This window comes from Chaetodon auriga, unplaced genomic scaffold (assembly GCF_051107435.1).
Source record: "Chaetodon auriga isolate fChaAug3 unplaced genomic scaffold, fChaAug3.hap1 Scaffold_82, whole genome shotgun sequence".
Classification (NCBI taxonomy): Eukaryota; Metazoa; Chordata; class Actinopteri; order Chaetodontiformes; family Chaetodontidae; genus Chaetodon; species Chaetodon auriga.
The window spans coordinates 5001-18681 of NW_027482056.1; the positions used below are offsets into that span (position 1 = coordinate 5001).

Below are 13681 nucleotides of genomic sequence, written 5' to 3' on the forward strand. Positions count from 1 at the left end.
TCACAGGTCTTAGCAGCCAGGAAGAAGCAGGCGATGGCGATGCAGCGTAGGTACTTTGGACGGGCCTGAAGACAAACAACCCCATCAATCAGTAAGTGTTTTGTGCAGACCTCATCTCTGACAGATGAAAAGGCAGACCACTCAATTCCTGCATGTCCATTATTGCTTTGTGTAATAGCATGGATCTGAAGCAACAACAATGGTGGTCAACTGGTTAGTTCACATTTGGTTAGCACTGCTAGGCCATGTGCCAGACAGGTGTTAAATAACTACAGATAAATATAGAATTGGCTACTATAGTTTGTATCTTAAGTTACTACACCAAAGGAAAATAAGCTCACTGCGTATGCTCAAAATGCTCTTCAGGTATCTGATCGCTGATGTAGACTTTATGGCCACCTAATGGCTCGGCTTGCTTGTTTGAGCATTTGGAATCATTGTTTTATTCCTGTGTGTACCAAGATATTCTGGAAAAGGAAGGTCATGTGGACAATTTACATTTTTTTATGTAGAGGTGAAAAACATCTGTTTTTAAAAAATATCTGTATACAAGTGGTGAAGGCCTTAAAGGAAATCAACTATAATTGTTATTGGCAACACCCGTGCTTTTGCTTCTGGCATCATGCATATGTTGGACCCTGTTCAAAGGATTCTTATTAAAAAGGTCAGACAGAAACAGTTTTTCCTCAACTTGTGGAGCTAATGTTAGCCCCACTATCCCATGGCTGAAGTCTGCCTGCAAAAAGGTGTCATTATACTGACTGGAAAAGTGCACCTCTGACTGAAATCAATCCAACCGACTGTTTCTTCTAGAATGACCGCCTTGTGGTTGTAATGCCTCCACCAACTAGCCAAGTTGCAGTTGACACCCATGTCTGTCCAGACTCAGAATACATATGTAGTGAAGACTTTGAGGGAATTTCATAAAAGGTATTAAGTGTCTTTTTTGGTGAAGTGGAAGTTCTCAGTATTCTGGCATGTATGATTCCAGTGAATCATTTCCAGTGAGAAACATGCTGTCTTCACTTAGAGACTGTTTTTCCAGAGGAGTACAGAGGACTGACAGAGAGCTTCATCCCATGGTGCAACAACAATCACCTGAAGATCAGTATCAGCAGAACCAATGAGCTCATGATGGACTACAATGCTGCAAAGAAGCTTCAAACTGTAAAATGTGGATGTTTCACTCACATCTTCATCCCAGAAGCTCAGAGGATCTCTACAATCAGCACAGTCTGAAGCTGGACGCCCAAGATTAGTGTCATCAATTCAATTCAATCTGACCAAATGTGACATATGGTCACACTCTCCCCTTCTGTCTTTTAGTTATGCCGTTGAATAAGGACCATCTTTGAGTCCAAGTGAACGTTAGTGCCAAATTTGAAGAAATTACATGAAGGCGTTCCTGAGATGTCACGTTCATGAGAATGGGACAGACAGATGGACGGACAACTCGAAAACATAATGCCTCCAGCCACAGCTCTTGCCAGCGAGGATGTGGAGAAGTGAGTCAGAATTTTGATCAGTAAATCGGCCACTGTTCACTGTACATATATGCTGTGTGAGAACAGAAACGATAAGGAGGTACGGATGAGGGAGCACTCAATTGCAGCCTTGGCCAGCATGTAATGTTCACATGAAGCCTGAGGCGGGATGTAGTGTTTGTCGTATAGTTTTAATAGAAGATAATGAGACTCATTATGTGGAAACCCAAACTTATTGATTTGGACAAGTCTCCATATTCAGAGCTCAGGTTTCATCAAGTTACATGCTGTGACTTTTACCTGAGCAGGTGTCCCATCCATGTATTTCCTGTTTTTTTTAATCACAATGTCTTTCCCACTCTCTGGTACTAATATAAGACAATTACAGAAGTTGAGCTATGTTTTACAAACTAGAAATACTAGCTGTCTCATAAACAAAAACAAAAAAACTGCTGTAAGATGACTCAATTTAAATCTTAAAAGTGAGTCTAATAAATTCTTCCACCTTTGTAGCAAAGCCGTTTGTGTTTGTATCAAAGCTGCACCGATCAATATCTACTTGAAGAGCACTGGTTACTGCCTACAACACCATTCGTTTCAGGCTACGCAAAACATGAATCAGCGTTTTTGTGCTGGACAGAAGGAAAAAAAGCAGAGAACATGAGTCAGCAGTCTGCTCTCTAATCCAACAGAAGCAGCTGATGAGGAAGTTGAGCTCACAAAAAGAATGAGGTGTGAAAGTCTATCACACACGCACGCACACACATTGTGTTTCTTATCAGAAAAACACCAAGTCCAGCTCCTGATAATCCAAGAACATTTTATTCTCCAGATAAAAACACCAACTTCCTGTCTGTGGTGTGGGATGCTGTCCTGACCTGAAAGGACATTCAGAACTGACCTGTTCCTGTCTTAATGGAGACTGTCAGCCAGCGTTGAACATCAACTTTTCTCTCCAGCGGCTCTAAATTCTACCAGCACCTCATATTTTTTTTACCAGGCACCACTTTGTCATTGCCACTCGAAATAAACATTCATGCATAACAATGAGTTCAAGATTTCTGCACTTTGTTGTAGCACATTTTAAACGTCCTGCCCCATCAGGGCTGTGATTGGTCCGATCACAAGAAGTGGCATTGACTAGTGCATTAACTTTATGAAAAGCTGACCATGCTTACTTCCAACAAAGGATGCATGATTCAGCTAAATATGCAGCCAGCCAAACTCAAACCTTGCTTATCTTAACCCTGTTGTCATCTGTCTTACTGCTTCAACTGCAAAACCTTGACCAACAGTTGAACTGGTATCACTGGTATCACTGGTGCTCTATGGGCTGCTCTCCCCTGGTGCTTTCAGGCTCACAAAGCTCAAATGATTGACTCGCAATGGTGATAAAGGTGATTTGTTGTCATTCGAGCCCTTAGAGTGAACAGTCCACTGGGAATTCTCCCAGTTCTCCCAATGGCCACTCTGACTATGTGCCTGATAATTGATATAATGATTCAATTGCTTGTTTAATGCCCCCTTTGTTTACCACCATGGCTGGTAGATGTATCAAATTCACCTGCCACTTCACAAATTCAGCCATCCACATAATTTCCAGCCCTGCCATCAGCTGTAAGGCAGCTGTAAGAAAAGCCTTGTCATCATAGACGACAACAGCGGAAATCAAAGACAAAGCTATAAAGAACCTCCCACCAATAATATTTAACCAAACCCAAGACAAACGAACGTCTGAGGCATTTCGTTTAGAGTTAAAAACAGAGATGGAGTTAATATATTTGTTCTGTTAATCATCAATAAAAGCAGTTCCATTTGGTAGTTCTGCAAACACTCACTGCAACCTTTGTATTAAAGTAGCAGTGGTGTGTGTCTCTATATATATATATATATATATATATATATATATATATATATATATATATATATATATATATATATATATATATATATATATATATATATAGAGAGAGAGAGAGAGAGAGAGAGAGAGAGAGAGAGTTTTGTTTTGTTTTTTTTTTTACCTTGATGGGAGCAAGGAAGCGGTCCAGGATACTAACAGCTAACACCAGAGTCTCTGGGTACAGCTGCAGTTTGCTGTGGAGCTCCGTCAACCAGCGCACGGCCTCATCCCGCTGGGCCGGGGAGATGTCTGTATCCTACAATAGACAACAAACAACAAGGTTAACAAGCTCAACGGCCTCATCTCACTAAGCCTTAGGGATATTTGTACTGACCACTGAAATCCTTTGTTCTTGTCCATGTTTCCTCAAGTGGACAACAACACATCTTCATACTTATTTACCCACTTTCTTACATTGATGGACAGACATGATTATAGTGCTCATTAAGCGAAACCCTGAGCAGATGTTTTGTGAACCAGAAAGCATGTTAAACATTCTGCTAAAACAAGAAAACAGTTTTGACAGTTGTGGCGAGAGTTATTTATTATGTTGAAGACACAGAATTATGAGGCAGAACGTTTTCTCATGATGGAGACAAAATGTTTTGAAGATACTTTGTCTCTAGCTTAGAAATAGGTAATAAGGAAATATGCTACCTTTTGAAATAGGTAAGAGAAATTACATGTATGTGCCTGTGGAATGGCATCCATTACATGTCATCCAAAGACCAAAATAAGTATAAGTAGCTTTTAAAAAAAGGTTGTTTTAAATTAATGTAAAAATCAGTCTACCGCTACCTTCTGTCATTTCCATTGATACATGATGATCAAACAGCCAATTCCACAGCAAAACTTTATGTTTATGAGGGGAAAAAAAGGCCCTGAGTCCCGAGAAGCGTCTCTCTTTAAGACAGCAATGCTATTTCAGGGCAAAACTTGGCCTGTTTTCCCCTGCAGGGCCAAACAGCACTAGACAGGCCTTTACCCAACTGAATCACCTAGTTTCAGATATTAAGTGAGGACCTAAGGGAGGCCTTTGTAACTGATACACTTCCGGAAAAAGGACAAACAGGATCTTACTAAACCAGCTTGACAACCAGACCAAACCTAATCCAAAAACATTCCAGGCATTGTATTCGTTAGCCATCTGACAACTGAAGTAATTCACCACCTGATATTTCTTTTTCACATCTTTCTATCAAATGAATGGGTTAGGGTTAGTAAATGTATGACAATTCACTTATGGACAACCTTTAAGTCTGCATACTCAGCGTGTTGGGCTGGGTTTTTAAAACTGAGGCCAGGACCAGGAAAAAAACCTGCATCTAATATTGATCCATAGGAGTCAATGTGTGATATCTGACCCGGGTCACAGATACAATTCAGCTTCGTTAATTTATATATTTTGCCTTAATAAGAGTAACAATAATAATAAAATTTTAAAAAGTTGGGAGATAGGAGGAATGTGTGTTGTAATTATTCTAAAGGACGGCTTTTAAAAGCACCTTTAGAAACCAAAAACTACACATTAACTACATGAGGTTTGGTGGTGGCTCCTAATGTTGGTGTCAGTACACTTTCATTGCTCATAGCTGTTGCCCCCCGTGTGGAGAGAAAACACTGCAGCCAGGGCTACTTTGAAATGGTCTGTTGACCTTTATCACAAAAACTTATCTTCCTGCCTACCCTTGGTGGTATCTAGTCATGCAGATAGTAGGGCTACAACTAACTATTTCTCCTCTTACCAATTAACCTGTCATTTAATTTCTTAATCTATTCATTTATCATTTGTGTGTAAATATCACTGGAACCATCAAATGTTTGCATTTTTGCTTATGAATTGACTTAATTGGTTGATTACCAAAATAGTTGTCCATTAATTTTCTGTCAATCAATTCATCAATCAATGATTGGAGCTCTCACTCCCAATAGAACTGATATGAGTGGGAAGTTCACCTGTGGCGCTTGCTCGACCACATGGCATGAAAAAAAAACTCAACAGCAGAATGTCTCTCCAGAAAAAAATGCTTTCACCCTTCTACCAACCAACTATAGCTTACAAAACTACAGAGCTTCCCTCTGATAGCTGGTTACATGTCAGAGTTTATGCTGAGGCAGAAAACTTAAAACTGTTGATAAAACCAGTATTTGTTTGGTCATGATGGCGTCAATTTTCTGACCATACAGCAAGACCATGTTCAACCAAGACTGAAGGTAATATACTTACTTTAATCTTTGCTTTGTTTTGTTCTTGTAAAAACATCTAAAAATATACGAATTACAAAATTCAGCATATTTGTGAATTGTATATGTCGTAACAGAAACTTCCTCAAGAAGATGCCAAAACTTCAGACTTTTTTTTTTTTTTTTTTTTTTGCCTGAGTTGTCTCACAGCTGAAATCACTGGCACACTCAGTGGAATGTGTAACATTAGACTAGCAGCAGGGGTCAAGGGTCAGAGGGCAACTGATCCTGTTAACCAACAAATCTGCAACTTGACACTGTTCAGCCTCTCAGCTCTTAGCTGTCCAAACTAAAAACAACTGGCCTACTTCTAGCATGTTTCCATTGTGAGACAAAAAGACTAAATCTGTCAGTGAGATCCATTTTCTACTGCTTTCTGCTTCCTTCACAGTGGATGTTGTTGGTCAGGTTCAGATGTTCCTCAAAGTGTTTCACCGCCTAACATTGACAACACTTGAGCTCAGCAGTTCTCCAGCTGGGTAAAGCCCAGGAAATATCCTGCCTCCTGAGTCAGCTGATGGTTTGCAAGAGCTAGGTCTGTCTCTGCTGAGGGAGTCCCCAGGTGAAAAGCCCTCATGCAGCAACCAAAAAATCCAATAGGTTAATACAGTTACTCTGGATTTAGCTGTATTTGTCAGAATTACTCTAATCTATCAGGCCTTTCAGAAGGCAAACAACCATATTCTGGAGACCGACAGTACAGCAAGTCTCCTCTACATGTAAGCAGGTACTAAAGCTGGGAGGAAAGAAGAAAAATAATGAGTGAATGTCAGTTTGGCTTTCTGACTCTAATGCTCGTCAGCTGTCTTTATGTCTCGTCTTATTGATGAAGAAAGCAGTAACATTAGGCAAATGACCACGGAAACATTTAATCTAATAAGACAAACATCACACCTGCAGAAGTGCATTTTATCCAGCAACACTGGACACCAACTGCCTCCTTGACCTCACCAGTTTACATGCTGCTAACTTGGCCAAAGGCACCAGTGCCTGTCATTACTGCCTCAGTGCCATCATTTACAGGCTTTTACTGGCCTCTTCATTATCAGCACAAATGTATAAATAGGCAGGTCCAGGGTATATCTGTATAGCTCAATATAACATCCAGTGTCTCATTAGGCTTTATTGTCCCACATCGACAATGTTTTCTGAGCCACTTTACGATGGTTAAGGTCTTGGCCTTTTGTTTAGGTTATTCCTGTTTTGTTCCTCCAAGATATGTTTGAATGTGAGGATGTGAGATGCACATTTGCCAGAGATTAGCCCTTTAGTAGTTTCATTTAACTTAAGGTCATACTAAAGAAAATGTTTGTTGTGTCATTGCTTTATATATCAAGACCACATGAATTAACTAACACTGAAAAATAAATAATGTAATGCTTGGATGGAGAATAGAGGTTTCCCTGGTTAGTTAACCTAGCTGTACTATGGGATCCAAAAGCAGACAACAACAGAACAACAGGAGGTCAAATGTGTTGCGTTGGCCAGATTTATCGAGCAGAGACGTGAACATGCTGCAGTGACTGCAGCAGCAGATCGGGATTAACAGTCAGAGATTAGCCCACTTCTAATTCCACTTAATGTGAATAGTGCACGTTTATATCAAATGTGATTACGCAAACAAAGTGCAGGTAGGTGCAACAGTGTCACAAACAGAAGCAGAGGAGGGAGAGGAGTGTGCTTTACCTCCCTAAACTCCTGTAAATACTCTTATTTGCAACAATACTTCACAACACAGTGTTAGCGTGGATATTGTAGAGTGAAGCGAATGACCAGTTTCTCAGGACAATGTATTTTCTAAGCTTGCAGATTTGTTTCTGGCATTTCTTCTAAATACTTGTTATATTTTGCATATTGCAATTAATACACTCCGTTTGCTATAGCTCACCAACAGGAGTTGTTGGGTTATAGATTGTATGAGTGCAAAAGGATGTTTCATAGTGTTAAACAACAACAGGAAAAAAGGAAGGGATATCTGAGTTGTTAAAGAATGTAGGTGAAGAATGAAAAGCACCATCATCATGATTTAACACACTTTTGGTCATGGTTATGGTCATGCATCAGTGTTGTGATGACAAACTTTCACAAAGTGTGTCTCATACTGTCTCATACAAAGTGTGTCTCATACTGTACCAATACTGTTTTCTAACATAACCAATAACATGAAATAGTCTAACACATTATTCCAGGTGGTCCCTGAATGCAACATACATGTTGTGTTTATGTTGATGTAACATTAATGCATCATACCAACTGTCAAGACAAGAAAAGTAGATGTGGGATGCTTAAAAAAACATTTGTGTAAGTTTCTCTGGAATAATTCACAGAGATGAAGCAAAACCTGTCGTGGAACTCAGTGATAGTAAGTGTCTGTGTGGTTTGGCCTTCATGGTGGACATTGCCAGGAACCTCTCAGAGCTGAACCTCAAGCTCCAGCAGCTTCTCAGCTCTCTGCTTTCACATGTGAAAGCATTTGATGCAAAATTAAAGTTGTGGCAAGTGGAAAGAGGAAACACTTTATGTTCCTACTCTGCAGGAACAAAAGCTGCTGCGACATCTGAATATTCTGCTGAGTGTGGAAACTCCTTCAGGCATTTGCTGCGAGGTTTCAGGACATGACAAATAAACAAAAGGAACTAAACATATTTGCTACACTAATATGTTCAGTGGAATCAGCTGATGTTCCAGACAACCTACAACATAAAGTCACTGAGCTGCAAAGAAACGTCAAACTCAGAGCCAGTTCCAAAATCCTCCATCTGCTCGAATGTTAGAAACTGTAGGTACGATTGGAGGATTTGCAGATGCAATGAAGTTTGCATCTCTTTTTGGGATGGACTACTGCTCTGAGCAGCTTTTTTCAACACTGACTCTTGAAAAGACCCAGTTCTGCTCAAGACTGACTGACTGACCCAAAGGGGGTGGAGCGAGGGGTATTCAGTTAGTTACGATCAGCAACCTCACTGCTACAGACAACACGGAATCCTGCACTCTGGCCTTTGAACTAATTGCTGTTTAAACACAAACTTCAGTGCCTCTCAGGTGTATCTGGACACCAGTATCAGCATTCAGCAGACGGCAGACTCTATTGCTTATTTGTTTGGGGAAGAGGGTGGTGTGGGTGAAACAATGAAACCAGGATGAAGAACACCTACCCCAGGAGGCAAAAAGAAAACCTGTTATGTCACAGGATGATAGCCATTCTGTTAAATACAGTTTATAACTGGGGAAACAAAACCTCATGATACAGCTACAGTGACAGGGCTGACCTGGGTCATGACCTGATAGAGAGGAAGAAATTAACCTGGTGATGAAGCCAATGGGTTCAATGAAGGACCATACTGCTCCTTCAATTGATGAATATATTATACATTAAAAGAAAAAATAACTACAATTAATAGTTCAATATGCACTTAATAACTCTCAATCATTTGGGTTTGATAAGTAATACTGAATAATATCTTTAATTAAGGTTATTTAAAACTAAGTGCCACATTATTATTTAATTGAACAAAAAACTAAAGCTAAACTGAAATTAGTTTAGAAAATGAATTATAATGAAAAAGATACGACAAATTCAGCGCAAAGAAAATCTCAAAGTCTTGTTTTCTATTAACATTTGAAAGTTAAATGGCACTCTTATAAACCAATTCATGTTCTGGAATATTCCTGGGGTAAGGAGGATCATTCAGTGTGCGACTTCATTTCATAAATGGATAGTTACATAGCTGGATTACATGAGAAGACTGGACTGGAAGAGAGAAGGGCAATTAGGTTGGGAAAATAACAGCTGATGTCTTTTCCTCCCTGTCTGCCTGTCCTGTATCATGGGCACAGAGTGTTGTGTCATATATTCAAGAGATAACAGACACAAACAGGTCAGATATGAAATGAACACCACCTGTCAGCCTTGCGGTTCCCTGGGACCACAAAGGTTTAGCCCACATGTTCTAACTCTATTATCAGAACAACGGGTTGAAGGTTTCTGAACGGAGTGGAGAGTTGTTTTGTGAAAAAAATTATCTCTAAAGTTTTCTACATTGAAAAACGGAAGTTAAAATCTGCTGCGCATTTATGGCTGGAGTGCAGTGTTGAGGTGTGAGTGCCATTTCAAGGGGGCTTTAGATTATTATCAGGAGTTAATCACATAAACAAATATTTTCAGCAAAGGTGGCCCTGAAATGATCAGAACTCATGGCTAGCCAAACTCTAACGACCATGCTTGCTAGCAAAACAACGACAGCATTTAATTATTCCAGGTACACAATGACATTAATTTGACTTTGATTTTGCCTCCAAATCTCCATTCAAAATGGTGATGTACATTCCAAATGAGTGGTGGAGGCTGTACAGCTATCAACAACACTCTGAGCCAGTTTGCAATAGTTTGTAAAACCTCCTATCAGCGACTTACTGATCTGTCAAATCAATTAATAATTTCAACTTCTTTCAGAAATTCTGATTGTTCAGTCCATCATTTTCAGCAAAGGTACAAAGACTCAACATATAAAGTAAAACTATTTTAAATGTGTCAAGCTCAAATTTGGAGCAGCAAGCAAATGTAATGAGAAAATCATTTATCAGCTAATCAACAAAATGAAACATGGTTTAACTAACAATAAACTAACAATAATTAAAATTATGAAATAACCAACAGCAGCAGCCCTGTGGAATTCTTGCACCGTTTTGAAGAATGATGAAATCTATGCTTTCTGTGATTGTGAAAAAATTACATCACAATGAATACAAGGAAAACAAGCTTGGCACATCGAGATCAATACATAACTGTAAGAATCACAAGAAAACAGGGATCTTTATCTCTCTGGCTCTCTGGTTTTCTAGAAAATTTTAAAGTCTGCCATTTTTGATCACTGAAACCTTTTCTGATATCAGACTCTGTGGGAGCTATAGGAAACATCTGGCTGTGACATCATATTGGGGACAACATGAGCCAACCTACTAAAGGAAGTCTGTTATTGAGTGTTAAAGATAATACCTTTGGAAAAACGTCAGACTGCTGCCTGAGTTAGACAGTATAGAAATGTGCAAAAGGCAGAATCAGTGACTCAAACTGCAGCTCCTGAAAATTCCTTCTCAATGCTGAGATGTATTTTGTCAGAGTGATATGTTAGTTAATGAACAGAAATAACCGGACGTAAATCCTCACCTGTGAGGAGGGCTTCTTTGGCACGTAGATCCTCCACATCTTGGCTTCCCTAGAGGCGGCCTTTTCCAGAAGGAAAGACAGCCTCTGGCGTCCCCAGGGTTCGAAGAACTTCATTCTTTCCTCCCCTGGTTAAGCCTACCTCCCCACTGGATACAGCTACCTGCACATGGACACAGCACATTGTAATATTTCATACTACCATTCACGTGTGTAATACATCAAAAACTCGTGACCTGGTCTATTGGATACACAGTCAGTCAAGAAAATTGAAGGACAGATGTATATACAGTACCAGTCAAAAAATTTGGACACACCTTCTCATTATTTTTTATCATTTTCTACATTATTGATTAATACTGGAGACATCAAAACTACGACCGCATGTGGAATTGTGTAGTAAACAATATAAATATAAATTTATATTTTAGATTCCTCAAAATAGCCACGCTTTGCACACTGTTGGCATTCCCTCGTCCAGCTTCATCAGGTAGTCACCTGGAATGCTTTTCAATTAACAGATGTGCCTTGTCAAAAGTTAATTATGAAATTCTATGCTTTTTAATGCTTTCAAGAAGATCAATTGTGTTGTGCCGAGATAACGTCAGCAGACAAGTATTAACGTCAACTTTTTGAAGGAGACTGTAAATTAGGCCTTCGTAGTCGAATGGCAGCAAAGAAACCACTGCTGACAGAGACTACGAAGAAGAAGAAGAAGAAGAAGAAGAAGAAGAAGAAGAAGAAGAAGAAGTGGTTGGGCCAAAAAACACAAGGAATAGACATTAGACCAGTGGAAATCTGTACTTTGGTCTGAGCCCAAATATGAGATTTTTGGTTCCAACCATGGTGTCTTTATGAGACACAGAGAAGGTGAATGGATGGCATCTGCATGTGTGGTTCCCACATTGTCAGCTTACTGAAACTACACAGTTTGTGCTTACTGTATAGTTTGGTGACCGAGGGGGCAAAGGACGTACATTCAATGGGGTTCTGGGTACTTAGTTTGGAAAAAACAAAGTCAGACATTCCCATTTTAGCTTTTAACATGTCTCAATAGATAGAAAATGTGGTACATAAAAATACTAGGACATAAAATTACACATACTCGGATACAGGAAATGAATCAATATCCCCAATAACTAAGGCAAAGCATGAATATAATAAATCGAATTTTGTGTTTGGAGAATGACTGTTGTTGCTTTCATATCGTTTTAATAATGGAACTAACTGGACATGCAAAGCAGACAGGGGTCACTGTCAAAGAAAAGTTTGCGGTCATGACACTGAAGATGCTGCAGATTACATCAGTTCAGTTAACAGCTCCCACATTGTTCGAGCACACCACGGTAACCATAACCATTTCTTTGAGATCAACCTTTGTGCTTGTGCTAACCTCACTTAGCATCGTTACATAATAGCCAGCTACCTAACATAGCCTCTGACATTTGATAGCGTTGAGTGCAGTTTACTGTACTCAAAACAGTAACGGTCTCAAGAGTGAAATCCAACTACTTCATATTTCGTTGAAAATACCTTAAATCACCTCAAGGAGGTCCCATTGTTTTGGGAACCCCGGGGCCTCCCGTACAGAAGCAGGTGCATTACAAAGGGTTTTCTTCCATTATAGCCCTGAATACGACTAATCCTTGGAACGGAGAATATTTGTCAGCCTGGCGTCGCTAGCAACTCGCTAGCTAAAATGACGCCGCGCACAAACTGGTGCAAGTCTAACATAACTACGGTTGAAAACGTTGGTCACTACCCACCGACCGTGTCAAATAATAGGGTTTTTTACTCCCTGTTTATGGCGACAACTGCACTAACTATGAACCAGGCTAGGGACATTTAAATGGCTGACCAAGATCCAGTAAATAGTCGTAGCCCTGAGCCTTACCTCCCCTGCGAAGCGGAGAAAACCACAGTTGGATTTCATCCGGTCCACTCAATTCAAGGATTAATAACGGGGTGAAAGCGGGGACCCGTTCTTGAGTTTAGTCGTCCATCTTGGCGTCCATGGTGCTAAGTGCTGGGGAAAAGGGGTTGTTGTAAAAAATATAGAAAAATAAAAGAACGGAATATAGACTGCGACGTCTACTTCCGCGGAGGGGACAGGGGGAAGAGAGTGGACACAAGCTCCGCCCCTCCAAGCAGGACCACAAACAGAAACTGGACAGAGGGACAGCGGGACGGAGGACACTCCGCCCGCCCGAGAGCCAGGGACTCCACTCCAGCACTTCACACCGAACATTTATCTGATATTGTCGGCTCAGCTGACAGTATTATATTGTCAGTGGATGGGCCAATGTATGGGTTCATTTGTATGGACTGTATCATTACACATGAGACTTAAACAGGTAAAAACAGCAGCTGTTGAGTTCCCTTGTTTCCTCAGCTAAAGTCTAAAGTCCCTGGTTTAATATTTCATTATCTCAATTTATATGCCATATGAGAACGTTTGTATTAAGAATTCAAGCCGTTCTCCTCAAGCATAAATACAGCCACCAGATGGCACTAGCTCACATTAACGAGTGAGGGAGCTGTGGTAGATTGTTGCTTAATTAAAAAAAAACAACAGAAAACTGAAAATTAAAAAAAATGTACTGAAAACAACAAGTGAACTAAGTCTAAAAATAATATGTCAACAATATAACAATAATAATAAACCCCGGTGTCCCAGGTGAATGTCTTTTTGGTCAGTTGTACTGATGGACCTGGAGCAACATAAGCTATGATGTTCTAGGAACAACACAAAGACAGTGATATCAAATTAACATAAACAGTTTATGTTGTAAACATAAACAGTGTTCAGTGTTATGTTACAGGTAGAAGGGGCATGATGATGGAAGTGTCTCAAAGGTTTGTGTCCAGACTGGAAGGGGTTGGCCA

At 39.9% G+C, this 13681-nt stretch overlaps 1 protein-coding gene across 1 annotated transcript in view; it reads right to left on the reverse strand.

Annotated features, from left to right (window-relative positions):
* LOC143317887 (cyclin-I-like) overlaps positions 1-13045 on the reverse strand; it is a 17157-nt gene extending 4112 nt beyond the window's left edge. The window contains exons 1-4 of the mRNA XM_076725775.1: positions 12690-13045; positions 10799-10958; positions 3509-3643; positions 1-65 (exon numbers count right to left, since the gene is read on the reverse strand). The exon at positions 1-65 is cut by the window's left edge and continues 10 nt beyond it. Coding sequence (XP_076581890.1) covers positions 1-65; positions 3509-3643; positions 10799-10912 — 314 coding nt within the window. The 5' untranslated portion in view covers positions 10913-10958; positions 12690-13045. The remainder of the gene's footprint in view (positions 66-3508; positions 3644-10798; positions 10959-12689) is intronic.
* Between the last annotated feature and the right edge of the window lie 636 nt (positions 13046-13681).